Source organism: Melospiza melodia (assembly GCF_035770615.1).
Source record: "Melospiza melodia melodia isolate bMelMel2 chromosome 17 unlocalized genomic scaffold, bMelMel2.pri SUPER_17_unloc_1, whole genome shotgun sequence".
Lineage (NCBI taxonomy): Eukaryota > Metazoa > Chordata > Aves > Passeriformes > Passerellidae > Melospiza > Melospiza melodia.
This window is the reverse complement of record NW_026948502.1, coordinates 390,439-418,263: the sequence shown is the minus strand read 5'-3', so window position 1 is coordinate 418,263 and position 27,825 is coordinate 390,439. Positions and strand designations below refer to the sequence as shown.

The 27,825-nt window shown below is 59.5% G+C and overlaps 4 protein-coding genes across 4 annotated transcripts; 1 reads left to right on the top strand and 3 right to left on the bottom strand.

The window, feature by feature from the left end:
* Positions 1–877: 877 nt before the first annotated feature.
* On the top strand, positions 878–5,422 carry ICAM5 (intercellular adhesion molecule 5). Its single transcript, XM_063181908.1, has 10 exons — positions 878–1,023; positions 1,491–1,775; positions 1,849–2,163; positions 2,303–2,581; positions 2,666–2,944; positions 3,015–3,257; positions 3,346–3,759; positions 4,039–4,314; positions 4,397–4,660; positions 4,756–5,422. Exons 1-10 carry the CDS (start codon positions 966–968, stop codon positions 4,968–4,970), a joined length of 2,628 nt encoding a protein of 875 aa, XP_063037978.1. The 5' UTR covers positions 878–965; the 3' UTR covers positions 4,971–5,422.
* Positions 5,423–5,596: 174 nt separating this feature from the next.
* Positions 5,597–7,121, bottom strand: FDX2 (ferredoxin 2). Its single transcript, XM_063181925.1, has 4 exons — positions 6,991–7,121; positions 6,786–6,892; positions 6,475–6,562; positions 5,597–6,386 (listed from the first exon to the last, which is right to left on the bottom strand). The coding sequence occupies exons 1-4, from the start codon at positions 7,104–7,106 to the stop codon at positions 6,230–6,232; spliced, it is 468 nt and encodes a 155-aa protein (XP_063037995.1). The 5' UTR covers positions 7,107–7,121; the 3' UTR covers positions 5,597–6,229.
* A 1,284-nt stretch (positions 7,122–8,405) lies between these two features.
* Positions 8,406–15,489, bottom strand: RAVER1 (ribonucleoprotein, PTB binding 1). Its single transcript, XM_063181869.1, has 11 exons — positions 15,485–15,489; positions 14,233–14,410; positions 13,513–13,579; positions 12,443–12,912; positions 11,729–11,920; positions 11,220–11,348; positions 10,699–10,777; positions 9,711–9,802; positions 9,267–9,344; positions 9,057–9,185; positions 8,406–8,552 (listed from the first exon to the last, which is right to left on the bottom strand). Exons 1-11 carry the CDS (start codon positions 15,487–15,489, stop codon positions 8,406–8,408), a joined length of 1,566 nt encoding a protein of 521 aa, XP_063037939.1.
* TYK2 (tyrosine kinase 2) lies at positions 15,243–27,410 on the bottom strand. The gene is given in 36 exon segments (XM_063181926.1): positions 15,243–15,839; positions 15,842–15,902; positions 16,342–16,424; positions 16,427–16,451; positions 16,564–16,684; positions 16,766–16,843; positions 16,845–16,936; positions 17,441–17,520; positions 17,523–17,558; positions 17,711–17,903; positions 18,134–18,231; positions 19,160–19,310; positions 19,388–19,539; positions 20,075–20,210; positions 20,401–20,528; positions 20,627–20,650; positions 20,653–20,713; positions 21,139–21,312; positions 21,712–21,776; positions 21,779–21,817; positions 21,896–22,088; positions 22,190–22,200; positions 22,203–22,295; positions 22,298–22,311; positions 22,614–22,771; positions 23,072–23,254; positions 23,960–24,338; positions 24,495–24,549; positions 24,552–24,596; positions 24,599–24,656; positions 24,970–25,114; positions 25,508–25,526; positions 25,529–25,630; positions 26,241–26,324; positions 26,327–26,430; positions 27,161–27,410. Coding segments are annotated over 36 exon segments (3,582 nt in total). The 5' UTR covers positions 27,232–27,410; the 3' UTR covers positions 15,243–15,768.
* Positions 27,411–27,825: the final 415 nt, after the last annotated feature.

Genomic DNA, 27,825 nt, shown 5'->3' with positions numbered 1-27,825 from the left:
GGGGGACGCGGCTCCCAGGCTGGGATGGACTGGAATGGACTGGGATGCCCTGGGATGGACTGGGATGCACTGGGATGGACAGATCCAGCGGGGCCCCGGTGTGGATCGCCGAGTTTCGCTCCAGATTTTATCCCTCGAGTGTTTTTTGGGGTGGATTTGGTTATTTTGGAGGTCTTGGAGCTCCCCGGGCAGAGCATCCTGGGTTGAATCGCGGGGATTTCGGAGCTGGCGGGAGGACAAGGAGCAGGAGGTGGGACAGAGAGGCGACAGTGATGACACGTACCCCCAATAAACGCTGCAGGTGGCATCCACTGGGGCCAGGAGTTCGCAGTTCCGGGGGCTTCACGGGGAGGGGGTGGCCGGGCCATTGTCCCACCCGGCGGGGACATCGCCGCTGTCCCGGTGTCCCCAGCCCCCGCTCCAGGTGCTGCCGTCTGTCGCTGTCGCTTCGCCCACGCGCGTCCCGGAGCCGCCCACGCGGGGAGGGCTCCGGGGGCGTTCGGGGAGGGGCTTTTTTTGGGGGGGGGGGCGCGTTCGTGAAGCGCCGAGCACCGGGCGGGGGTGGGGGGGACTGGGGGGGGTCGGCGTGGGCGGGGGGAGGAGCAGCCCCGCGGGACCGGCGGCGCGCGCGGCAGCGGAGGAGCTGCCTTCGGCCTCAGCCGCCTCTTCCTCCTCTCCCCCATCCTCCTCTTCCTCTTCTCCCTTCCCCATCCTCCTCCGCTTCATCCCCATCCTCCTCTTCCTCTCCACCCCCCGCCCTCCCCGTCGCCTCCGTCCTCCTCCGCTTCATCCCCCTCCCCATCCTCAGCCTCCTCTTCCTCCCCCTCCTCACCGTCTCCATCTCCCTCTTCATCCTCCCCTTCTCTCCTCCCTCCTCGCCGTCTCCATCCTCCTCCGCTCCATCCCCGTCCCCATCCTCCTCCTCCTCCTCCTGCTCTTCCTCCCACCCTCCTCCTCCTCTCCCGATGGGCCCCCCCGGCCCGGCCACGCGGCTCTTGCCCCCCCTCGTTCTGGCGCTCGCAGGTAAAGGGGGGAGGGGCTTGAGGGTTTTTTTTGGGGGGCGGGAGGACCCTCCAGAAGGGGGAGGGGGCGTCTCTGAGGATCCCAAAAACCAGCGACCATTAACGGAGGGGGGGAGGGAGGGGAGGGGAGCCCGAAATCAGCAGCGACTTTTATTGGGGGGGGGGGGGGCACACCACCCTGGGGACCCCCAGCGACCCCCCCCAAAATACCAGAGTCCTTTTAGTGTTGGGAAGGTGCACACAGGGACCCCCAACCCAATAGTGGGGACACTTAAAACTGGGGGGGGGTCACACGCAGGGACCCTCAGGACCCCAAAATCAGAGTGACCTTTAGGACTGGGGGGGCTGGGGACACACGGGGACACCCCCAGGACCTGGCAATTTGGGGGGGGGGGGGTGTCAGTCCAGGTTCACCGGGGTCTCCCCCATCCGGACCTGGGGGCACTGCCCGTGGTGGGGGTCTCGCAGGGGTCGCCCGGGGCACCTTCACGGTGGTGGCGTGGCCGCGGGTGGCCGTGGTGGCCTTCGGGGGCTCGGTGACCGTCAACTGCAGCCGCAGCGCCTGCCCGGAGGGCGACACCAACGCCACGCTGGGGCTGGAGACCGCCCTGCCCGCGACCCCCGGGCCCGGGGGGCTCCGCTGGCAAAGCTTCCGCCTCCACAACGTGTCCCGGTGGAGCCCCGGCCCCGTCACCTGCTCCGGCCGCTGCGGCGACACCGAGGCCAACGCCAGCGCCGGCGTCCTCGTCTACCGTGAGTGCCTTGGGGACACTGAGGGGACGCCGAGGGGACACCGTGGTGGCACCAGCTTCGTCCCGTTCCCCAGAGCTGCCGGAGCGGGTGGAGCTGGAGCCGGTGCCGGCGGCGGCCGTGGGGGACAGCCGGAACCTGACGTGCCACGTGCGGGCGGTGGCCCCGCTGCGGAACCTGACGGTGACGCTGCGGCGCGGCGCCGAAACGCTGCGCACCGAGAGCTTCGCCGAGGGCGCCGAGGGCAGCGCCAGCGTGGCCGTGAGCCACGTGCTGACCGTCACCCGCGGCGACCACGGCCAGGACGTCACCTGCCACGCCGAGCTGTCGCTGCGGCCGCACGGGCCCCTGTTCGCCCGCGCCGCGGTGCCCGTCACGCTCTCGGTGTTCGGTGAGCGGCGGCCTCGTGGCGGCCTTGTCCCCATCGCGGTGACCTCGGGGTCACCCTCCCGGTCATCGGGACCCTGTCCCTGGCTCTGGGGACGTGTCCCGGTCCCGCTGACCCCGTGTCGCCCCCGGTGTCCCCGCAGCTCTCCCGGAGCCCCCCCAGCTCCAGGCCCCCGCCATCCTCGAGGCCGGTACCGTGGCCAACGCCAGCTGCCGCATCACCGGCGCCTTCCCGGCCGGGGACATCCGTGTCACCGCCGCTCTGGATCAGGAGCCGCTGAACGTCACGGTGGCGGTGGCCGGGGACACGGTGACGGCCAGCACGGCGCTGTCCCCGCTCATCCCGGGCCCGCGGGAGCTCAGCTGCACGGCCGCGGTGGCCACGGCGGCGCGGACGGCGCGGAGGCAGCTCCACGTTTACCGTAAGGCACCGGTGGGGAGGGGGCGGCGGGGGCACCGCGGGACCCCGAGATCGCCTCGGATCCATCGGTGGGACCTTCCCGCAGGATTCCCCGCGCCCGCCCTGGAGCTGAGCCCGGCCCCGGCCGCGGCGGGCAGCGAGGTGACCGTGTCGTGCCACGCCGGGGCCACCGAGCCGCCCGAGGCGCGGCTGCAGCTCCGCGATGCGGACGGCGGGGTCCTGGCCGAGGGCCCCCAGCCCCGGCTGCAGCTCCGGTTGCTGGCCCGGCGCGACGACGACGGCCGCGAATTCCGGTGCCGGGCCAGCCTGGCGGTGGGCGACAGCGTGGTGACAAAGGACGCGGACGCGCGGCTGGCGGTGCTCTGTGAGTGTCGCGCCAGCCCGGCCCCGTCTGCCCCTCCCGGCATTCCCCAAATCCCTTTTTTCCTCCCCAGATCTTCCCGAAATCCCGGCCAGCGGCTGCCCCGGTAACCGCACGTGGGTGCAGGGAGCGCGGGAAGCGCTGTCCTGCCGCGCCACCGGCAACCCCGCGCCCACCGTGGTGTGCGGCCGCGACGGCGCCGCCGTGGCCACCGGCGAGCCCGAGCTGGTGACCCGGGCCCGAGCGGGCACCTACGTGTGCAACGCCACCAACGCGCTGGGGACGCGCAGCCGCCGCGTCACCGTCCGCGTGGAGTGTGAGTGGCACCGGGGTCGGGGTCAGGGGTCCCCTCGGTGGCCGCCGCGGTGACCGGGCGGCCTCTGTGTGTGTGTCCCCTACTCAAGATGAGCCCACGATGTCCGAGTCGGGGTGTCCGGCACGCCGGGTCTGGGTGGAGGGACAGCGGCGGGAGCTGGAGTGTCGCGCTGATGGGGACCCGCCGCCCAGCACGCGCTGTGCCCGCGACGGTGGCACCCAGCACGGGGTCACTCGAGACGGTGGCACTCACCACGGTGGCACCCAGCACGGCGGCACCCGCGACAGTGGACCCCGAGATGGTGGCACCCGCGACAGTGGACCCCGAGATGGTGGCACCCGTGACGGTGGCACTCAAGATGGTGGCACCCGAGATGGTGGCAGCCACCACGGAGGGGTCGCCCGCGGCCGCGTGGTCACCCGGGCCGATGGCGGCCGCTACGTGTGCAGGGCCACCAACAGGCACGGAGTGGCCGTGAGGAGCGTCCTTGTCACCGTGGAGTGTGAGTGTGACACCGGCGAGGGGACACCGGGGTGTGCTGGGGGTGGGGATGTGGCGGGGACCGGGACCGGGATCTGGGAGGGGACAGGGATGTCACATCCATGCCCGGAATTCCAGAGCCGTGCCGGGATGAGGATGGGGATGAGGATGGGGATGAAGCCGAGCCCGGCTGTGCTCGGACCGGTCCCGGCGGTGCCGGAGGCTCTCAGTGGATCCCGGGAGGGTGGGGGCGGCCTCACGGGGGTCCCCTGGCCCCATCACCCCCATCCCCGTTTTCCAGACCGGCCGAGCCTCGGCGAGCGCGGCTGCCCCGAGCGGCGGCGGTGGCTGGAGGGGACCCCGGCCGAGCTGGGCTGCGCCGCCACCGGGAACCCCCCGCCCCGCGTCACCTGCGCCAAGCTGGGCGAGCCCGGCAACGCCACCGAGCCGGGCCACGACAGCTGGGACCCGGCCCGGGCCACCGCCAATGTCACCCGCGCCCACGCGGGCACGTACCAGTGCCGGGCCACAAACGCGCACGGCTCCGCCGTCCGCAACGTCTCCGTGGCCGTGGAGTGTGAGTGCGGGGGGCGATTCTGGGGGAAAAACCCGGTGATTCGGGGCAGCCTCGGCACCGGCCGCCGTTCCCTTTGGCGCAGACGGCCCCGCCGGTGTCACCGTGCGCGTCCTGCCCTCCGCCAACGTCACCCGCGGCAGCGGCTTCACCGTGGACTGCGGCGCCGAGGGGGTCCCGGCGCCCACCTACACCTGGGTGCTGCCCCCCGCCCCAAACCTGCGCTGGGCCGCCGACAACCGCTCGGTCACGGTCACCGGCGCCACCACGGCCAACCGGGGGCTCTACACCTGCACGGCGAGCAACCGGCACGGCCGGAGAGCCGGGAGCATCGTGGTGCGGGTGGACGGTGAGTGGGCACGGGGGGTCCCAGGGCGGTGGTACCGGCTCTGCCCCGGTGTTACCGGCGGCTCCCCGGTGCTACCGGCGCCTCCCGCCCCGCAGAGAGCTGGCTGGTGCTGCTGGCGGCGCTGGGAGCGCTGGGCGCGGTCGCGGCGCTGGGGCTGGCCGTGGCCGGCGGGTATTACCTCAAGAGCACGGCGTGCAAGAAGGGCGAGTACAACGTGCGCGACGCCGAGGGCTCCTCCGAGGCCGCCTGCCTGCACCGGCACCGGGACCCCCGTGCCGAGGTGTTCGGCATCCAGCTGAGCCCGCCGTGACTGGAACCGGCACCGGAACCGGCCGGCCGGGAGCCCCAGAGCCGGGATTTGGGGTGGTTTTGGGGGATTTTGGGAGGGCGAGGATTCATCTGGAGGTGCTCGCTGGCAACGGCACGACCGCGGGGAGGGTTTGGGATCCGGTTTGCCCAGCCGGGACCGGAACCGGGACTGGAACCATGCCCGTCCCCGTGGGGTTTGGGGACCCCCCCTCCCCGCCCCACCCCAGGGTTTTTGGGGGGATTTTGGGGGGCACAACACCCAGGACCGAGCGTTCCCCCGAGGGTTCCTCTGTCCCCACCCTGGCCCGGTGGGGAGGGGGTTTGGGGGTCCCCACAGAGCCCCCGAGGGGATTTTGGGGCGATTTGAGGGGTTTGGGAGCCGCGCCGAGCGTGGCACAGGCACCACTCAGGGATGGGCCGCACCCAATAAAGGATCAATAATCGATCAATACACGATCGATAACCGATCAATGAACGATCTCGTGCTCACGGGGGGCACCGTCCGCTGTCCCCCTCCAGCTCCCCGGCCTGGCCACCTCCTTGTCCCCAAGCCCCACCTCTTGTCCCCCCACCTGGACCCCCGTCCTTGTCCCAAACCCCTCCAAAGCAGGACCCAAACGAGCCCAATTAGTAATCGATTAATTAACGAGCCAACGCTCGTTATCCCAAATCCAGAACCCCGGGGATATTTTTTTTCAGGGGGGGGAGTTGTCATTCTGTCACCCCCCTGGGACTGGACCCCCCCTCCTTGGGGGGCAGTTTGGGTACGAGTGCCGAAATGTGAGGGTGGCCTTGGATGAGGGGGAATAATTTATTTTTTGGGGGGGTTCCCCTTCCCTGGGGGGTTCGGGGGGTCCGGGGGTTTGCTCCCAGGGGTCAGTGGGGTTTGGGGTCAGTGGGTTTTTGGGGTGTCCCCTCGGGGTCAGTGGGTTTCAGGGGTGCCCCTGGGGTTCGGTGATCGTCCCTCAGGGTCAGTGGGGTTTGGGGTCAGTGGGGTTTTTGGGGTCCCCCCGAGGTCAGTGGGTTTTAGGGCTTTGCCCCGGGGTCGGTGGGTTTTTGGGGTCCCCCCGGGGTGTCAGTGTGGTTTGGGGTCGTGCCCTCCCGGGTCAGTGAGGTTTTGGCTCAGTAGGGTTTTGGGTCAGTGGGGTTTGGGCTAATTGGGGTTTCTGGGGTCAGTGGGGTTTGTTTGGGCTCAGTGGGTTTGGGGGTTCCCTCCGGGGCTCAGTGGGGTTTTTGGGGCTCCCCCCGGGGTTTCTGGGGTCAGTGTGGTTTGGGGACGTGCCCGTCCACGTAGAAGTTGCGGGTGAGGCGGGGCAGGGCGATGCGCGCCCCCTCCAGCGCGGGGCTCAGCCGGAGCTGGCAGCCGAGCCGCGAGTTCTCCTGCAGCAGCGGCGCCTGGTCCAGCAGGTCCTCCTCCCTGCGGGGCACCGGCACCGGTAACGGGGAACCGGGTAACGGGGGGCACCGGGGGAACCGGGTACCGGCAATACCGGGGGGGTCCTTACCGCTCGTCCGGCGCCGGGAGCCGCCCCAGGTGCGGCTCGCTGATGTAAACGTGGCAGGTGGAACAGGCCAGCGAGGCCTCGCAGGCGCCTGGGGGAGCGGGACGGCCCGGTGAGCACCGGGAAAACACCGGGACCGCTCTGGAAACCCCCCGAGAACCCCCCGTTAGCACCAAGACCCTCCCAGCAGCACCGAAACCGCCGTGGGACCCCTCTGTCAATACCGGGAGTGTCCCGGAGCCCCCTTCCCCCAGTCCCGTTCCCGGTCCCGCCCCCGTCCCGCTCCCGTTCCCCGTCCCGTTCCCGGTCCCGACCCTCCAGCTCCAGCCCGTGCCGCTGCGCCAGGTGCAGCACGTTGTCACCGACTCTGCCGCGCACCGGCACCTGCCGCCCCTCCCGGTCCACGAAGACGACGTTAACCCTGAGGAAAGGGGGGGGGGACATACGACACCGGGCTCAGCACCGGGCCCCGGTTCCGTTCGGGCGCCGCCGCCCCGGGAGGGCGTTCCCGGTACCCACACGGCGGCCTCGGGCTCCTCGGCGGGGGCGCCGCCGCTGCTGAGGCTGCGGGAGACGCCCCGGAGCAGCCGCCGCGTCACGGAGCCGCCGCTCGCCGCCGCCATGGGCGCCGCCATGATGGGCGCCACGTGACCCCCCCCACGTGACCCAAAGCGGGCGGGGCCAAGAGGAGCGGTGTCTGCGCTGGGTCCTAAAGCCCGGCCGCGGATTTGGGGCGAAACTGGGGACTTTTGGGGGGATATTGGGGAATTTTGGGGGTCCAGGGGGAGTTTGGAGGGGTCAGGCACGAGAGGAGGGCCCCTGTGATGGGAAGGGGGGTGTTTTGGGCGGGTTCTTGGTGATTTTTTGCGAGCTTTTGGTGTCTGGGGTTTTTTTTGAGGTTCCCTGCCCCACTTTTGCCCGGCCCAAAATGGGGAGGGGGTGCAAGGGGTTTCCCCCGAAATAAAGGCACAGCAGAAATAACGAAATGACACCGAAATAATTAAAAAAAAAAAGGGTGGGGGGCAGAGATATAAATAGAACTTTATTTTGGGGGGAGAGGGATGGGGGGGACACAGCCCCCCCAAATCCCCCCTTACAGCAAAACCAGACAGTAAAAACAGGGAAAAGAACTCAAATCCTGGGAAATCCCCCCAAAAAACGAAGGAGAAAGGAGGAAGATTTGGTCGATTAAAAAATAAAACAGCGTTAAAGTAAAAAGGCCGATTTTACCCCAAAAAAAAAGCGTAAAACGGCAGCGGCTCCAGTTGTAAAAAAAGGGGAAACACAAAAAAAATAAACAGCAAAAAAAATCCACCCAGTGAAATGTTTAAAGAGAGGGATTGGACCCCAAAAAAGGGGGAAACACCAAAAAAAATTGGGGAAACCCCACCCCAAAACCAACCCCAAAACAGGGAAAAACCCCAAAAGTGGGAAAAAAGTGGAAATCCGCCCCCCCAAAAAAGGTTGGAATTGGGCTTGAGCCCTGGAATTTTGGGGACCCCCACCCAAAAGCAGCAGTTAAGGCAGGGAGCGTTTCTGGGGGGCTCCAGGGGCTGCTCTGGGGAGGGGGAGGCAGAAAAAAAAACCCCAAAAAATTTAAGGGATTCTCCCCAAATCCTTCAAGGGGCAATTAAAAATCTTAAAATTTTAAAAACAAAACCCGCAAAAAATAAACCCCAAAAAACCCCAAAAAAAGGGGATTAAAACAAAAAGAATGAGAAATAAAATCCCGATGAAAATAAAGCAAAAACCAAGGCGGATTTGGGCAGGACTTCTAGATTTTGGGATTTTTTGGTTTTTTTTTTTTTTTTTGGGTTTGTTTTTAAAAAATGTTATCTTTGTGGGGGTTTTTTTTGAGGATATTTTGAGTTTTTTGGGTTTTTTGGGGGATTTTTTGGGGTTTGTTTTGGGGTTTTTTTGGGAGGCTTTCCCCACTAAAATATCCTTTTTCTCTTCAGGTAGGAGTCGGCGTAGTGGCCCCCCAGGCCCTGGGAGTGCTGGCCCACGTAGGAGCCCTCGGGGCTGGGCTCGGGCGACGGCAGCAGGTGGGAGAAGCCCCTCTTGTGCCCCCCTAGCGGCGTCTGAAAAATGAGAATTTCCGGTCATTTTGGGCGAGTTTTAGGGCTTTCGAAAGGTTTTTTGTGGTTTTGGGGGGTTTGGTACTTGGGGTGAGAGCTGGGGGAGCCAAGGCGAGGATGGAGTCGGAGCTTGGGGGGATGGAGATGGCCTGGTGGGGAAACAGCAAAAATAAAGTGGTTTTAGGGAGTTTAAAGGGTTTTTAAGGTTTTTTAAAGGATTTTAGGAGATTTTTAATGGATATTGGGGTTTTTAACATTTTAATGGATTTTGAAGGATTTTAAAGAGATTTTGAAAGGATTTTATGGAGACTGTAAGGAATTTTTGGATTTTAAGGGGATTTTTGAAAGGATTTTAAGGAATTCTAAGGATTTTAAGGGGGAAAAAGGTCTGGGATGAAAATCATTAAATTGAAGGATTTGATGGATTTTAGGGGATTAGTAACAGAATTTGAAGGATTTAAGGGAAAAAGGGCAGGGGGCGCTGCAGAATTTGGGGAGGGGTCTCACCTTGCTGAGGTGGCTCTGCTTGAGCCCGGCCTGGAGGCCACTGGTGAAGTAGGAACTGGGGGATCCTGAGAAAAAGGGGGGCCCTGGGGGTCCCAGACCCCCCCTGTCCAACCCCGAGGAGGAGGAGACCTGCAAGGGGAGCACAGGCAGCTAAAACCCCCCAAAATACCAAAAATCCCGAATTTGCCCCCAAAAAAGTCGGATTTTTACCTTGTGCCTGCCGTGCCCGAAGCCCCCCAGGATGGAGCCGTGGTCGCGGGGCTGGGGGAAAATCCGGGACCCCAAATCCTGCCCGGGGGAAATTGGGGGGTTTAGAGGGGGGGGATCCCCCAAATTCCCAGGAAAATCAGGGATTTGGGGGTTTTATCCTCAATTTAAAACTCCCCAAAACCTCCCAATTCCAACCCAAATTTTCCCCTGACCGGGAAGTCCATGGCGAAGGCGTCGGGCGGGGGGGTCCCAGAACTCCAGGTTTCACCTTAAACCCTTTTCCTGGAAAAAAAATAAGCATGGGATTGTTTAAAGAGGGAAATCTGCCCCAAAAAGAGGGGAAATTTCTGGGGAAAAAAGGGAAATTTCTGGGAATAAAAAGGGAAATTTCTGGGATAAAAAAGGAAATTTCTGTGAATAAAAAGGGAATTTCCTGTGACTCACCTGCAGGCGGGCGTGGGCAGGAGGCTCTGCAGGTTCAGGTAGGGATTGAGGGGGATCCTCAAATCCTTCGGGGGCTCCCCCAGGAGAGAGACCTGGGAGGGAATTTGGGGGGGCTCAGGGAGGTCCTGGAGGGGGTTTGGGGCTCCTGGAGGGGTTTGGGGGGATCCTGGGGGAATCTGGGGGCTCCACGGGGGCTCAGGAAGCTCCCAGAATTTTTGGGTCCCATCCCAGATTTTTGGGGGTCCCACCCCTGATTTTTTGGGGGTCCCACCCTGGGATTTGAAGGGGAAATCTACCTCATTGTTATTGGAGGTCCCATCCCAGAATTTGGGGTCCCACCCCCGAATTTTTGGGGTCTCACCCTGGATTTTTGGGGGGAAGCCCATCCCATTGTAACTGAGCTCTCATCCCAGAATTTCCGGGGTCCCACCCCGGATTTTGGGTCAGGGGGCTGCTCACCGTGGGGGCGGGGGCTCCGCTCTCTCCCTGCTGGGCTTTGGGGAGGGGCTTTGGGAGGGGTTTGGGGAGGGGTCCCAGCCCCGGGGGGGTCCCGGGGGGTCCCAGCGCCGCCTTCTCCTGCGCCAGGAACGGGGCCAGGACCGGGGACAGCACCGGGGACTTCCCGCGGGGCTGGGCCCCGTCCCCGGGCACGGAGCACCTGCAAGAGGTGGGAGAAGGTGGGGAAAGGTGAGAAAAGGTGGGGAAAGGGCTCAGAGCCAGCCTGAGAGCAGCTCCCCAAAAAATGGAAATGTTTGGGGGGTGTGGGAGCGGGGAGAAAAACAGGAGAAGAGCCCAAAACAGAGCGGAAAACAAGTGGGGCTGGGGGACACGCCAGAATCCATTTCCAAACCCAAAACTCCCTTTTCCCACCCCAAATCCTGCTTTTCCCACCCAGATCCCCCTTTTCCCACCCAAATCCGAGGTTTCCCATTTTTTTGGGGAAACCCCCCCAGGTGAGGCTCCAGGTGTGCTGGAATTCCGGGTTTACCTGAGGGAATCTCCCCCAGGAGCTTCCCGGGGGGCTGGGCCAGGGAGCTCAGCGGGGAATCGCCCAAAATTCCCGGTTTCTGGAATGAGAAAAAGGAGGAAAACACCCTGAAGATGGAGATTATCCCTAAAAAAACCCCATGGAAGTGGATTATCCAATTAAAAAATCCATGGAAACCCCAACCCTGGGTGGAAAGAACCCTGGGAAAGAGCAAAATTCAGGGAAAAGAGCAAAATTCCAGGAAAAAAAGCTGGGAAAACAGGAAAATTCCAGGGAAAATGGGAAAATTCGAGGAGAAATGGAAAATTCCAGGAGAAATGAGGGACTTTCAGCCTACTGGGCCTGGCTGTGCAGAGCCAGCTGGAGCAGAGCCGTGGACAGCGCCGGGTTGGGCACCAGGGGAAGGGAGGGAGCAGCTCCCAAAATTCCTGCTGGGAACAGAGGAATGGCACAGAAATTCCCCAAGTTCCCGTTATTTCGCCCCAAAATTCCAATTTTTTGCCCCAAAATTCCCCTCATACCCTGCTTGGCGCCCAGGGCCCCTGGAGCAGGGGGTTGAGCAGCAGCTGCAGCGAGGCCGGGTTGCCCAGGCTGCCCAGGATCTGCAGCAGGGAGGGCTCGGGGAGCAGCCCCTTGCCGCGGTTCAGGGCCTGAAATAGGGGAAAAATGGGATTTATGGGGGAAAGAGATGGGATTTGGGGTTTGGAGCGTGGGGTTTGGGATGTAGGATTTGGGACTGGGGATTCAGGGTTTGGAGTTTGGGATTTCTGATCCTGAAAGATCAGGGTGATCCCAGCAGGGTCCCAGCTCTCAGCATGAGCATAATCCCAAAAATCTCAGGGCAAGGCAGGAGGGAGAAAAGGAGGATGAGGATGAGAAGGGTGATGAGGACAAAGATAAGGATGAGGATGAAGGGGCGAGGATGGAGATGAGGGTGACAATGAGGATGAGGATGAAGACAAGGATAACGTTAAGGCTGAAGATAACAATGAGGATGAGGATGACAAGGAGGATGCTGAGGAAGGCTCACCGTGGTCTGGGCGGCGATCAGCGCAGCCAGCATGCTGCGGCCCGAGGGCCCGGGGGGCGCAGAAGGACACACGGATGTGCTGCCCGGACAGACGGAACCCGTCCGTGGCCTCCTGGCTCGCTCGGCCGCCTCGGGGGACTCCAACTCCACAACTGCAAAACCCTTGGGCTGCCCGTCCTGCCCGATGGCCAGCTGGGGACAGACGGACAGGGATGGACAGGGGGACAGTGAGGGGACAAACGGGGAAATCCCGCCCAGAACCCCCCAAACCCATCCTGAATCTCTGGATGTCACCAGTCTTCCTAAACATCTCATCCCTAAATCCTCTCCTCAGCCCCAAATCCCTTCCTTCTCCCTTCATCCCCTAATTCCTCCCTCAGCCCCAAATCCCTCGAGTCTCACTAAATTCCTCCTGCGTCCCCAAACCCCAAACCCCCTGTGTGACCCCACCTGGCAGAGGGAGGGCTCGCAGACCCTCTGGAACACCCCAAACCCCCCAAACCCCATATCTCAGCCCCCACCTGGCAGAAGGAGGGCTCGCAGACCCTCTGGAACGCCCCAAACCCCCTGTGTGACCCCACCTGGCAGAAGGAGGGCTCGCAGACCCTCCGGAACGCCCCAAACCCCCCAAACCCCATATCTCAGCCCCCACCTGGCAGAAGGAGGGCTCGCAGACCCTCTGGAATGCCCCAAACCCCATATCTCAGCCCCCACCTGGCAGAAGGAGGGCTCGCAGACCCTCTGGAACACGGCCCTGAGCCCCTGCAGGTCGGTGAAGCCCCGGGGCAGCCTGTCCACGCACAGGCAGCGCGAGTGCAGCAGCTCGGGGCTCAGCTGCGCCGCGTCCACCCAGTGCACGTGCAGCCTCCGGGTGCCCAGCCGCTTGCCCAGCAGCTCCGAGCGCGCCCGCGCCGCCGAGTCCTTCTTCATGAACTCCACGAAGCCGTAGCCCTTGGAGTGGCCCGTGGCGGGGCTGTAGACCAGGAAGCAGCGCTCCAGGCTGCCGAAGGGCCGCAGCAGCTCCTCGAACTGCGGCTGGGTCAGCAGGCGGGGCAGGTTGGCCACGCACAGCACGGCCTCCGTGGGCTGCAGCTGCACCCGCAGCGTGCGCTGCCGCAGGGAGCGGCCGTGGAAGCGCCCGACCGCCGAGGCCGCCTGCTCGGCCGTCAGCAGCGTCACGAAGGCTGGGGAGAGAGGGACGGAGGGAAAAATGGGGCTGGGAATGGGGAGAAATCGGGTTGGGAATTGGGGAGAAATGGCGGGAAATGGGGGGAGAAATTGGGTTGGGAATGGGCAGGAATCAGGGAGAAATCTGGGCTGGGAATGGAGTTGGGAATGGGGCTGGGAATGGAGGAGAAACGGGAAAAATGGGGTTGGGAATGGGGCTGGGAATGGCGAGAAATGGGGTTGGGAATGAGGGGAAATGGGGGGAGAAATGTGGTTGGGAACGGGGTTGGGAATGAAGGAGAAATGGGGAGAAAATGGTCTGGGAACAAGGTAGGGAATGGGGAGGGTTTAATAGAGAAATGGGGCGTGGGAGTGGGGAGGACTCCTCCAAAAACTGGGTCTGGAAAAGGGGAAGGACCAAGGGAAAAAGGGGTGTGAGAATGGGGAGGAATCCGGGAGAAATGGGGTTTGGGAAAAGGAAGGAATTCCTGGAAAAAGGGTGTTTGTAATTCAAAAGCATCTCTGGGGAGGAACAGGAAAAGCATCCTGGGCTGCTCCCTCTTCCCTGATTTCCCAGGGACCAGGGTTGATCCTCAAACCCCAGGGCTGCTCCTCACCTGTTCCCTTGTACTTGTCCACGAAGCAATACTTGAGCTCGTAATCCTTCAGCAGCTCATGGATATCCTGAAAAAAATTCAGGATTTTCATGGAAATGGGAGAAAAGAGAGTGGGGCTCACAGGGAAGGAAAGATCCTTCCCTTTTCCAAACCTCAACTTTTTAGGGATTTTCCCCTTTTCCAAACCCCATTTTCCCAGTGACCCTCCCCTTTCCAACCCCCCTTTTTGAGGACTCCCGGCCCTCCCGAATTCCCGGGAATTTCTCTGGGCCGTGTCAGGATCCTGGCGGTGTCCCCAGTTTGACGTTCCAGGCTTTATCTCAAGGTTTATTCCCTCGGGACACCCCGGGAAACTCCGGCTCTTACTCCTCCTCTTTCTCCTCCCAGACCGGCTTCTCCAGCTCCATCCTTTGCCCTTCCCCAATTAATTCCCAACCTTCGGCCTCAGGGCGATGATTTCACCCCGGGACCGGGACCGGCAAAGGAAAAACGCACCCGGGGGGGCTGCGGGAATTCCAGGCGGATTTTTGGGAATTTCGGGATTTTTGGGGTACAAAAACGGGATTTGGAGCAGAGCAGGGAAAGGTTCGGGAGGAAGGAGAGATCCGGGATGGATTTGGGGCTCTGGTCCCGGTTCCCCGCTCAGTGCCCGCGTTCCCATTCCTCCTCCTGGTTTCCCCTCAGCCCCGTTCTCCATCCCGTTCCCGGTTCCCCCCTCACCTGGTTGGTCACATCCGCCGGTAAGCCGCGGATCAGCACCTTCCGCCGGTTGCGGAATTGCTGCTCGCTGTGCTCCAGGCGGCTCCGCACCTCGGCCGGGTCCAGTGGCGGCAGCTCCTCCTCGGGGGCCAGGTCGGGCCCCGCCGGGGGCTCCGCTCCGGGCCCGGGCCCGGCCCCGCTCACCGACAGCGCCGCCGCCATCTTGGCCCCGCCACCGCCCGCCACGCCAACAACGCGCCTTCTCATTGGAGGAGGGGCCGGCCACGAGTAGCCGAGGCGGGGATTGGGCAGAGCGGAAAAACACGGCGGATGAGCGGCGGCTACTATTGGGTAGAAGGGAACGCTCGTTGTGTCCGCGGCTGGGATTGGGTGGCAGCGGCAAGCCCAAGATCACGGATTCCTATTGGTTGGTTCCGCTGGACCGTTTAACACCCCAAGACATCCCAAACAGAGATCCCAAAAAACCCAAATACACCCCAAAAAAATCCCCAAAAATACCCAAAATAACCCAAATAAGTACCCAAAAATAACCCAAATAGAGAGCCCAAAATAGCCCAAATAAAGACCCCCAAAATAACCCAAATAAAGACCCAAAAAACCACAGAGACGCCAAACGCGAGCCTTTTCCATCCTTTACTCAGGGACCCTTTGGATTCCCCCCAAACCCCAACCCCCGCCCCAAATTCCAGGGATTTCCCCCAAATCCCCCCCAGCTCCTGGGGGGGAGGGCACAGCAGGCAATAAATAAGGGAATTTTTGGGAATTCCCAAAATCCCGATAAAGTGCCAGGTTTGTTTGGTTTGGTTTTTTTCATGGAATTCCATTTCTCGGGGTGTTTTTGGGAAAAGGCCCCAAATCCTGGAGGGCAGGAAGGAGATCCAGCCCCTCCCACCCCCCAAAAACGACCCCAGCCCCAAATTGGGAGAGAGGATGGGGCTGGGAATAAGGCAACAATTCCAGAAATCCACAAATCCACAATTCCCCCCTTTTCACCCCAAATCTCTGCCCCAGAGCTCGTTCACAGTGTTTGGTGGGAGGGGGGGAGAAAATATCAGGAATATTGGGGGTTGGGTCCGGAACTGGGGATCCCCTCTCTTCCCATGAATTTTGGGGGTTTTTTCCTTCCATTTAATTAAATTTTGGGGGTTTTCCCCCTCATTCTATGGATTTTTGGGGTCCTTTACCCCTTCCATGATTTTTTTTAATTTTTTTCTTCCCCTTCTATGGAATTCTTTTGGGGATTAGCCCCCACCCCATTCCATGGGGTTTTTTGGGGCTTTCCTCCCATTCCATGGATTTTTCCTCCATTCCATGGATATTTTTGGGGGTTTTCCTCCCCATTCCATGGGATTTTTTTGGGGTTTCTCCCCTCCCCATTCCATGGATTTTTTTGGATTTTTCCCCCCCCATTCTATGGGATTTTTATGGGAATTTCTCCCCCCAGTCCCATTGGATTTTCTGGGGTTCCCCCCCAATCCCACAGGATTTTTTTGGGGGTGTTTTCCCCCCAGTCCCAGGGTATTTTGGGGTCCCCCCTCAGCAGAGGTTGAAGACAGAGGGGGCCTGAGCCCGGTATTTCTCCTGGAAACTCCTCAGGACGGGCACGAGTTGGGGAAGGCCGGGCGGAACGAGGCCTCGGCCTCCCAGCAGTTCTTCATCAGCCGGTAAACCTGGGGGGAAAACGGGGAAATCCTGGGAAAACCTCCCCCAAAATCCCAGGAAAACCTCCCCAAAAATCCAGGGAAAACCTCTGTCCTCTTCCCCCTAGGAATCTGAAACATTCCCCTTTCCTCTCCTCCTTCCCACTTTGCTCCTCCCCTTCCTGTTTTTCTCCTTCTCTCCACATTTTTCCCCCCTTTCTTCCTCGTTTTCCTCATCTTTCCTTCCCCAATTTTCCTCCCGCTTTTTCCCTTACTCCTTTTTTCCTTCCTCTTCCCCACTTTTCCTCCTTCCCTTCCCATTCCCTCTTTTTCTCTTCCCATTTTCCTTTTTCCCTTCCCATTTTCCCCCTTCTCCCCTCCCCATTTCCCCCATTTCTCCTTCCTCTCTCCCTTTTCCTCTTCCCATCCCATTTTTCCCCATTTCCTCCCCTTTTTCTCAATTTCCCACCTCGCAGGGACAATCCCTGGGCATGGGGAGCCTCTTCCCCCTCTCCAGGAGCTCGATCAGCCTCAGCACTGTCATCTGCCCTGCGTGGCCCCGATCATCTCCAGGAATTTCTGTGAGGGGACAAGAAAACCCCAAAAACATGAGGGAAAAACCCCAATTTCAACCGAAAAACATGGGGAAAAACCCGATTTCACCCCAAAACCCCCTGAATTCCCAGAGGACTCACGGCCGGGGGGCTGCTCCCGGGTCGCAGCGCGTCAGGAGCTCGTAGAGGGTCACCCCAAAGGACCAAACATCCGAGGCATAGTAGAATTTACACTCCTTGAGGCACTCTGGGGCGTACCTGGAACCATTTGGGGTCACAGCTCTGGGGTCTGGGATCAGCAGCGCTCCCAGAAGGTTCCCAAACCCCCGAATTCCTCACCAGAACACGGGGCTGTCGCCGTCCTCCCGCACCCGGTAGTACTCGTGGCCCTCGGGGACGCCTTGGCCAGCCCAAAATCCCGATTTTCACCACGTGCTCGTTCTCCAGCAGCACGTTCCTGGCTGCCAGGTCCCGGTGGATGTAGTGCAGGGAGTGCAGGTAGGCCATGCCCTGGAAAAACAGGGAACAAAACAAATTATGGCTGGATTTGGGAAGGCTGGAAGCGGTTTTGGGGGGTTTTGAGGCGTTTCTGGGGGAGTTGTGAGGTATTTCTGGGGGTTCATCCCTTTTTTTTGGGAATCAGCCCCATTTCTGGGAATTAAGCCCCATTGGAGGGTTGGTACTCCTGTGTTTCCGCATTTTGGGGGGAATTCAATCCCATTTTTTGGAATTCAGCCTCACTTTGAAGTGTCAGTCCATTTTTCAGGGGTTCAGCCCATTTTTTGGGGACCAGCCCCATTTTTGGGAATTCAGCCCCAATTCCAAAGGGGCTGAACCTTATTTTGGGAATTCAGCCACATTTTGGGAATCCAGCCCCATTTCCAAAGGATCCCATCCCACTTTTTTGTCAATCCTGCTGCATTTTGGGGTTGTACCCCCATTTTGAGTCATCCAACCCCATTTTTTTGGGGAATCATGCCGTTTTTTCGGGATCCAGCCCCATTCCGGGCTCACCTCGCAGATCTGCTGGGCGAAGAGCAGGAGGTGGGACAGGCTCAGGGGGTGCTTGGGCAGGAATTCCCGGAGGCTCCCAGCGGGACGTACTCCATGATCAGCTGCACCACCTTGTCCCCTGCAACACACAGGTGGCAATGTGGGGACCACCCCGAGAGCCCCCAAATTCCTGCCAGGACAGCGATTCCTGGCCAAAACAACGTGGGAATTGGGGTTTCTTAAGCTCTCTGTGGCTGATCCACTGGAAAATCGCCATGTTTTCTCCCTCACCCTGCTCGCTGCAGCAGCCCTTGTACTTGACGATGTTCTCGTGGTACAGGGTCTTGAGGATCTGGATTTCCCTCTTCCAGGAGCTCAGGAGCTGGGGGCTGCTCCCAGATTTCAGGGATTTCACCGCCACCATCTCCCCGGTGCCGTCGTTGGTGGGGTCGTAGCAGCACAGGCTCACCTTCCCAAAGTGGCCCTGGAGAAGGATGAATTTTCAGGATTTGGGTGGGGAAAGGAGGTTTTGGAGCCTCCCTGCGCTGGGAGGATGCAGAGGGGGTCGACAAAGTTCAGAAACGGAGGGAAAAATCAGCAGGGGATATAGGTTAAAATGTGAAAATAAGGATTGATACGTGGAATTTCGGATCCAGACAGGGAAAGGAGCCTGCCCAGCTTCCCCAGAACTGCAGAGCTCAGGACGCCACTGACCTCGCCCAGCTCCCGGATTTTCTTCAGGTACCGCTTCTGGAACACGGTGGGATCCGACACGGGGAAGTCGGGATTCACCGACGTGACGTCCACGAGATCTGCGAGGAACCTTGGGTTTTCCTTTTTTTCCTTTTCTCCTTTTCCCCACAGAATCCCGGGATTTTCCTTTTCCCGCCCCTCACGGAGCGGCGGTAGCCGGGTGAGATCCCTCACGCCCCTTTTTCCCCACAGAATCCTGGGATTTCCCCCATTCCCCGATCCAGGACCCTCATCCGCATTTCCCAGTATTTCCCCACAAAACCCCGGGATTTCCCCCATTCCTCCCGGATTTTTCTCCGTTCCCCCAGGATTTCTCCCCGTTCCCCAGGACTTCCCCGTTCCCGCCCTCACGGAGCGGCGGGAGCCGGGTCAGCTCCCTCACAAAACCCCGGAATTTTCCCCTTTTCCCGCCCCTCACGGAGCGGCTGCAGCCAGGTGAGATCCCTCACGCCCCTTTCCCCATAGAATCCCCGGGATTTTCCCCATTCCTCCCGGGATTTTTCTCCATTAACCCAGGATATCTCCCCGTTCCTCCGAGATTTCCCTGTTTCCGCCCCTCACGGAGCGGCTGGAGCCGGGTCAGTTCCCTCACGCTTCTTTCCCCACGAATCGCGGGATTTTGCCCCGTTCCCCCCGGGATTTTTTTCCATTTTCCCGGGATTTTCCCCCGTTTCCCGTGGTTTTTCCCCGTTCCCCTGCGATTTCCGGAGCGGCAGCAGCCTGGTGAGATCCCTCACGCCCCTTTTCCCCCACAGAATCCTGGGATTTCCCCCATTCCCCGATGCAGGACCTTTATCCCCGTTCTCCCCGGGACTTTTCCCCATTCCTCCCGGATTTTTCTCTATTAATCCGGGATTTTTCTCCGTTCCCGCCCTCACGGTGCGGCTGGAGCCGGGTCAGCTCCCCTCACGCCCCTTTCCCCGATCCAGGACCCTCATCCCCGTTTCCCCAGGATTTTTCCCCATTTCCCCCTTTTCCCGCCCTCACGGTGCGGCTGCAGCCGGGTCAGCTCTCTCAGCACGGTGCGGAAGGACGGCCGCTCCACCGGGGTGTAGTTGAGGCACCGGGAGATCAGCGAGGCCAATTCCCGGCACGAAGGCTCCGGCAGCCGGTGCCTCTTCTCGTAGAAACGCTCCTTCTGCAGGAAACATACGGGGAAAACTCCAAACCCGACCCCCAAATCCAGCCCAAACCAGGGAAAACTCTGGGAATCACCTCGGAGGGAGTGCGCTCCTTCAGCGGGACGTCGGCATCAAAGCAGATTTCCAGGAGTGTTGTCCCAAAACTCCACTTGTCCGAGGCCGTGCTGAGGTTCCCCACATCCCGGATGCATTCCGGGGCGATCCAGGGAATCCTGTCCACGCGCTCTGAGGGACACATCCCACCAGGAAAGTATGAAATGTGTATTTTTATTATTTATTAGGAGTGATAGAAAGTATGAAATGTGTATTTTTATTATTTATTAGGAGTGATGGCATGTTTGGGGCGTTGGTCTGTTATGTGTAAAAGGTTAAAAGTGAAGGATTCAAATATTAAATACGGAGTGTTAAGTATGGGATATTAAAGGTGTAAAATACGGGATATGAGGGATATTAAAGGCATATAAAGTGGGATGTTAAAAATATAAAATTTGGGATTTTGAAGAGATAAAATATGGGATTTACAAGGGGAGAGTTTGTGTTAAAAGCATGCCAGGCACTGGAATGGAGTGTGATCATCCCTGACAGCAGCTTGGGGACCAAACAAGGTGGAATTCCTGTATTAAAATGCCAAATATTGGGAAAATTCGGGTTGGAAAAGTTGGGAATACTCTGTGGAAAGAGCTCTGGCCACAACCTATGGGAATTATTAAGGAAAAGGGAGGGAAAATAAGCTGTGGGTTTTGCCCCTGAAATCCCATACCTTCCCGGGAGAGCACGGTGAAGCTGACCCCAGGGTCGCTGAGCTTCACGAAGGGCACAGATCCATCCTCCAGCCCCTTCCTGGCCAGCAGGATGTTCTTGGCACACACATTCCCATGCACCAGGTTCTTATCCTCCTGGGAAACACAGGGCAAAAGGGAAAAATTATTAGGAAATAAATTTAAAAAAATCCATGATCCCCAGAACAGGAGAGAGGAGCGAGTATGGGCTGCAGGAAGGGTGGAATGACCCTAAAGATGTGATTATCACGTGGGAAAAGGGAGGGAGGGTTAGGATTAGGGTTAGGGGAATCCCAGCTGCAGTTACCAGGTAGCTCAAGGCGCTGCCCAGCTGTTTGGCCACGGTGATTTTCCACCCCACGGAGATCCTGCCCTTCTCCTTGCGCAGCAGCACGTCCAGGGGCCCGTGCTCCACAAACTCCTCCACCATGATGTCTGCGGGGAATCCGGGATGATCCCAAGGGATTGGGGCTGGGAACAACAGGGAACAGCCCCAAAGGGCTGGGATAGGGCGGGGAGGGCTGCTGACTCACTCTCGGAGCCGCGCACGCAGACTCATGCACGAAGGCCAGGTGCACGTGGGACACCTGCGACATCAGGCTGGCGCTCTCGAAGAATGCCTGTGGGGACAGCGGGGATGGCACCGGGGTCCTGGGGGTCCTGGAGATCCCAGGAGCCCCATCCCAGCCCTCTGGGGACAGCGGAGACAGGAGCAGGGTCCTGGAGTTCCTGGAGCTCCTGGGAGCCCTATCCCAGCCCCTTGGGAGCCAAATTCCAGAAGCAAAAGCCAGGAGAAATTCCAGCCCTCATGGATCCACACTCCAACCCCTGGATCCTTATTCCAGCCCTTGGATCCTTATTCCAACCCTTAGATTCACTTTCCAGCCCTTGGATCCATATTCTGACTCTCTGGGCCACATTCCAGCCCTTTTGGGGTCATATCCCACCCCTCGGATCCCTCTCCCACCCCCCAGATCCCTCTCCCACCCCCCGGATCCGTGCTTCCCGCCCCGATCCCGGCCCTCCCAGCCCGGGCAGGGCTCACCAGGGCGATGTCCCTGTGGCTGGGGTCCAGCACTTTGAGCACCACGTGCATCTCCCGCCCGTTGTTGTTCTGCTCCGTGCAGAAATACTCGGCCTCGTCGTCGTTGCCGGAGCTCCCGCACACGCTCAGCACCCCATCGTAGATGTTGGTCCGGGTGCCCTGGCCCAGGTGGGGCTCGCTGGGAAAACGGGGAGAAGCAGGAGCTGTTGGACCCTGGGGAGATGGGAATCTTCACCTGGATCCCTCCATGAATTCCCTCTGCCTCCTCATGTGGGAGAAAGCCACTTCCATGGGGATTTTTCCCTCGCTTTCCCTTGGAAAGGGAAGGGATGAAACAGCAAATCCATCCTGCTGGCTGCCCTGGGGTGTGGGAGGATCCTGGGATCTGGAGGGAATCTCTGGAAGGCAGAGAATCCCAGGAAAGCAGAGAGGATTCATCCACCATTGCAGGGATCCCAGGAAGGCAGAGCAGGTTCCTCCAACCCAAGAATCCCAGGAAAGCAGAGCGGATCCCTCCTCCTCCCCCACTGGATCCCAGGAATCCAAGCAGTGAAAATCCCTGGAGAGCAGCACCTGGGTGATCTCATTCTTGCGGATCTGGTGGAAGCTGAGCTGGGTGAGGTTCAGGATCTGCTTCCGTTGTCCTTGGCCTTCCGTGTGATCAGCAGGTTCGAGATCTCTGGGGCAGGAGGGAACGGGGCCCCGTGAGCTCCCGGATTCACCCATTCCCGATCCCTGGGGTGATCCCTGTCCCTACCTCCCGGCTTGGGCGGGCAGCACCTCTTCACCGTGAAGTTCTCGTCGCCGGATCGGAGCGTGCAGCCCTTGAGCACGTCCAGGAGCTCCCGCAGCGAGGGGAACTCGCGCTCCCAGCCCTCCAGCACGAAGGACTCTCCCTTCTTCTGGATCCGGAACTGCCGGAACTTGAAGGCTCCCGGCGTGCCAGGAGCCTGGAAAAGCCAAGGAGAGGCAGGAGCTGCAGCCGGGAGGCTCCCGGGTCATTCCAGAGCTCGCAATCCTGGGAATCCCACGCTGGGAATTGCGTCCCTACCTGCTGGTGGCTCTCTTGAGCACGGACAGGATCATGCGGTTGAAATCCAGGACGCTCCAGCGGAGGATGTAGAGCCCTTCCTCCGGCTCCTCCCGGCGCAGCTTGCAAAAACAAACTCCTCCCTGGAAAAGGGACGGGAGAGATGGATGGGGATGAGCCTCGAGGGGAGGGAATGGATTGGAATGAGCCTCGAGGGGAGGGAATGGGTTGGGATGAACCCAAAGCAGATGGAATGGACTGGGATGAACCCAAAGCAGATGGAATGAACCGGATGGACCCAAAGCAGATGGAATGGACCGGGATGGACCCAAAGCAGATGGAATGGACCGGGATGAACCCAAAGCAGAAGGAACACCAGGGACCACCCTGAGGACACAGAGCAGCTCCGGGATGAGCCCTGGGAGCCAGGTGAAGCCGCACTCACTGCATGGGCCCGTGGATGCCGTTGTGGATGCTCAGGAGCAGCCGCGGCGGGGCCACATCGTGGCACAGGTAATGGCTGGAGTCGGCTGTCAGGCGGAAATATCCGTCCACCAGTGACACCAGAGCCAGGGCACTGCTGGGACAGGGCAGCAGCACCTCCTGGGAGGGACAGAGCACCGGGGTGAGTGGGAAATCCAGGAGAAACCCATGGGAAACACTAAAAACCCACAGGAAACCCTAAAAAATCTGTGGGAAACCCTAAGAAAACCATGGGAAACCCTAAAAAAACCCTCGGGAAACTCTAAAAAAAACTCTTGAGAAACCCGCAGGAACCCTAAAAATCCCCAGAAAACCCAGATAAAACCCCTCGTTCCTCCCAGCACCGCCTCCTCCCGCTCTGGACAGAGCAATCCCGGGATCCCAGCACCGGGAGGGATCAGGAATCCCAACCCCACCCACCAGGCACTTGTTGTCCTGCCGGTGGATGCTGATCCTGCAGTCCTTGACCACCACGTGGGTGATTTCCCGAAAATCACAGAAATGGCACCAGGGGGGCTCGCTCCGCTCCGCAGGCTGTGCCTCCGGCTCCTTGTTCTTGCTCTTCCTCCCAAAATATCCACGCTGGGAGAGGCTTTCCATGGTCTGTAAGGGGCAGAGAGGAGAATTCCAGACTTTTCCTGCTGCTGAGAAGGGTTGGGGGGAAACTGGGATAGGCTGGATGCACAAATGAAGGAGATAGTGTGGGATGGATTTGGCTGGGAAACTGGGAAAAGAACAGAGAGAGCACCCCAGGCAAAACGCAGGAACACAAACCAAGGAAAGAGATGAGATTTGGGACGGGAATGGATCATTCCAGATCTACCACAAACTAAGGAAAAACACGGGATTTGGGGCAGGAATGAAGCATCCCAAACCCACCACAAACCGAGGATTTGGGGCAGGAATGGCTCATCCCAAACCCACCACAAAGAAGGATTTGGGGCGGGAATGGAGCATTCCAAAACCACCACAAACCGAGGAAACACACAGGACATTGGGGCAGGAATGGCTCATCCCAAGACCACCACAAACTCAGGATTTGGGGCAGGAATGGAGCATCCAAACCCACCACAAACACAGGATTTGGGGCAGGAATGGCTCATCCCAAACCCACCACAAACCAAGGATTTGGGGCAGGAATGGCTCATCCCAAACCCACCACAAACCAAGGATTTGGGGCAGGAATGGAGCATCCCAAAACCACCACAAACCAAGGATTTGGGGCAGGAATGGCTCATCCCAAACCCACCACAAACAAGGATTTGGGGTGGAAATGTCTCCTTCCAAGCCCACCCCATCCCCACCCACCTCTGCGGGCACCGGCCTCCACTGGATGCCACCGGTGCCGGTGACCAGCACATGGTGAGTGACCGGGCACTCCCGCGGGAGCAGCGGCTGCTCGGGCTCCGCGCAGCCCCCGTTGGCACAGAACGGCCCCTTCTCGCCCTCGGCCGCCATTTCCAGGGCCAGCACCGGGAAGAGCTCGCTCCCGAAGCGGGGAGCCAGCTGCTCCAGCATGGCCAGGTACTTGTACATCACGTCCCGCTCCGTCAGGCTGCCCGCCGCCACCGTGTGCCGCTGGAAGCGCCGCAGGAAGCGCCGGAACACGTTCTTCATCCGGAACCGCGTCAGGAAGTTGTTCTGCTGGATCTGGCGGCGGAAGGAGCGCGGGATGCAGTCCTTGAAGCTGCCAAAGTAAAGGGGATTGTCAGGAAAGAGTGGAGGACGATCTTGGGATGCCATGGAAAAATGGCACAAAACGAGGGAAAAAAAACCCAGTGAAAAGGAGGAAAAAACACTGAAAAAGGAGGAAAAACCCCCCTTGGAAAAGCAGGAATTTCACCTGTACTTCCTGGCCACTTCCTCCAGGGAAATGCCCTTTTTGATGGCGATGTGGACAGGTGCAGCACGGCCATCCCCAAGCTCTCGTTCTTGAACTTCTGCATTCCGGCTCGCTCTGGAAATCCTTCAGGGAGGCGACGTCGTTGATGAACTCGAATTTTCCCTGTTAAATGTGGAATAATTGGAGGTAAAACTCAGCCCTGAGGTGATTTCCGGAAGGATTTTCCTTGTGCTTTCCAATTTAAAAAGTGGGACTACGAGTAAAAATCCATAAAAGGGAAAATTATTCTGTGGAATTACGGAATCCCACCCAGCTCCAGTCCCAGCGTCCCAGCAGTTTTTCTTTTCCAGAGGGAAAACTCAGGGGTGTTTTTACCCTTAAATAAACCCCTGGGGATGGAAATACGGATTCTGAGCCAAGTCCAGCTGGACTGAGGAAAATCATCCTGTTTTTGCCCTGAATCCTGCCCCATTACCTGCTCAAACAGGTACTCAAAGGAGGATCTGTCCAGTAAAGCTCCTCCAGGAGGTTTTTCCTCGGGAGAATCCCCCGTGCGTGGCACATTCCGGAAAACCGCAGGCTCCTTGTTGTTCATCCCGTGCCAATTCCGGAAATAAAACCTGGAATGGGGAGAAGACAGCAGGAGAGGGGCTGGGAGTCACATCCCGGGCTCAAATCAGGGGATTTTGGGTTTTTTTCAGGAATAAAACTTCTCGGAACCATGGGAGAAACAGCAAAGTGCTTAAAAAAATTGGGATTTGAGCACAGGGAATGAATCCGAGCTGGGAGTGAAGAGCAGCAGCCTCCTCCTGCCTCCAGAATGGGATCATTTAAAGCTTTCCCCATCTCTTTTAGCCATGGACCCATTGTTAATCCCAAAAACCTCTGGGAGGGATGTTGAAAGGCAGAGGAATTTCAGGAAGAAAGAAGTGGATTTTTCCACGCTGACGGAGAGGCCAAATCCATCATTCCCCTCCTTTAACTGGGACCAGTTTTTCCAAGGAAATCCTCACCTCATCCTGAAGATCAGGTGATGCTGGTGTCCTTCCTGATGTGGAACTGGTGGTTGGGAGGGAGCCAGATCCGGCTCTGGGGGTCATAGAGGGCGAAGAGGCTGTAGCAGAGCGGGGTAATTCCTGCCAGGAATGGGAAAAGCCAGCTGGGACCAGGGCTTTGCTCCCAAAAACTGAAATTCCAGGGGATTTGTTCCAAAGAACTAAAACTTAGCTGGTTTTGTTCCAACAAACCCAAACTCAGTTTTATTCTCAATAAACCTGAACTCAGCAGGTCTCATTCCCCCCCAAAAAATACCCCACAAGACTCAGTGGGTTTTATTCCCAAAAAATAATAGAACTGGGATTTTTCTCAGCCTTGGGAAGGAATCCAGTTGGGATCTGGTGTTCCCTGGGAATTCCTGGTATTTTCCCTGGGAATTCTGATGTTTTACCCGGTGTTTTCCCTAGAAATTCCTGGTGATTTCTCTGGGAATTCCCAGGTGTTTTCCCTGGTGCTTTCCCTGGGAATTCTTGGGTGTTTTCCCTGGTGTGCTCCCCAGTGTTTTCCCTGGATATTCCAGGTGATTTCCCTGGTGTGTTCCCTGCACATTCCCAGTGTTTCCCCTGGCAATTCCTCATCCTCAGGTGTCACACCGCAGGACCCGCCCTTCCCCAACCATCCCCAGCCCCAGAGCCCCTGTCCCTCTCCCTGTCCCCGTCCTTGTCCCATCCCTGTTCCTCCCGTACCCACCCAGGCTCCGTGCCAGGTCGATGCAGATCTCCTCGGCGCTCAGGGCCCCCTGCCCGTACACCCGGCACCGCTCGCGCTCCTCGTCCCGCTCCAGTGCAGCAGCACCTTCAGCCCTGCGCCCGCCGGGAACCCGCAGCCCTCGGGCTCGGCCGCGGCCCCGCGCCGGCACAGCGACATGGCAGAGGGAGATCTGCGGGGAAAACACGGGATTGGGGCCCAGAAATGGGATTGGGAACCCAAAAATGGAAATGGGATTGGGAACCCGCAGGCCCTCGGGCTCGGCCGCGGCCCCGCGCCGGCACAGCGACATGGTGGGGCTGCTCTGGGGGGAAAACACAGGATTGGGACCCAAAAATGGCATTTATAATGGTATTGGGATCCAAAAATGGGATTGGGAATGGGATTGGGATCCAAAAATGGCATTTATAATGGGATTGGGATCCAAAAATGGGACTGGGAACGGGATTGGGATCCAAAAATGGGACTGGGAACCCGCAGCCCTCGGCTCGGCCGCGGCCCCGCGTCGGCACAGGAGCGTGGCAGCAGTTCTGGGGAAAAACCACACAACTGGGACCCAGAAATGGGATTTCCAATGGGATTGGGAGCCAAAAATGGGACTGGCACCCAAAGACGGAATTAGGACGCAGAAATGGGATTTGGACTCAAAAACTGCCTCTCCAAAAATGGCATCCCCAAAGCTGGGCTGTGCCGGGGAAAGGGGGGATAAAACAGGATTTGAACCCAAAAACAGGATTCCCAAAAATTACATCCCCAAAGCTGGGGTGTGCCAGGGACATGGTGGCAGCTTTGGGGAAAAAGCGGGTTTTGGTACCCATTTCGGGGTGGATTTGGGGATTTTCAGGAGGGATTCTGACCCCCTTCAGATTAGGTTTTGCACCTGTTTCAGGGTGGGTTCTTACCCTTTTTGAGATGAACTGGTTTTTGTTTCAGGATGGATTTTGATCCATCTCAGGATGCATTTTTGGCCCATTTGGGGGTGAATTTTTGACCCGTTTCAGGCTGGATTTTGACCCATTTTCGGCTGCATTTCTGACCCACTTCCAGAGGAAACTTTGACCCATTTCAGGGTAGATTTTGACCCACTTCAAGATGAAATTTTGACCCATTCTGGGAGGTTTTTGACCCATTTCAGTCTCTCAGACTCCTCTCCCCGCCCGCCCCAGTTGGTACCGGCCCCTGCCTTTTCGCCCCCGTCCCCGGTTGGTACCGGCCCCCGGCCGTTCACAGGGCTGGTTCCGGGGCCACCCCCGGCTGGCACCGCCCCTCCCGGTTGGAACCGACCCTGTCCCCCCTCCCGGTTGGAACCACCCGCCGTTATCCCCCGGTTGCTGCCGGTCCGTGCGGTGGTACCGGCTCCCCCACCCCGCCCGGTCCCCCCGTTGGTACCGGCCCGGCCCGGCCGCCGCTCCGGCTCCTCCGCCCCGCAGCGCCGCCGCCTCCCATTGGCCGCGAGAGACGCGCGCTGCCATTGGTCGAAGCCCGCGCCAGGCCACGCCCACACTCCATGGGCGGGGCCACGCCTGGGGAAAGGCTGATTGGCTGTGTGGAGGGAGGGGGCGGGGTT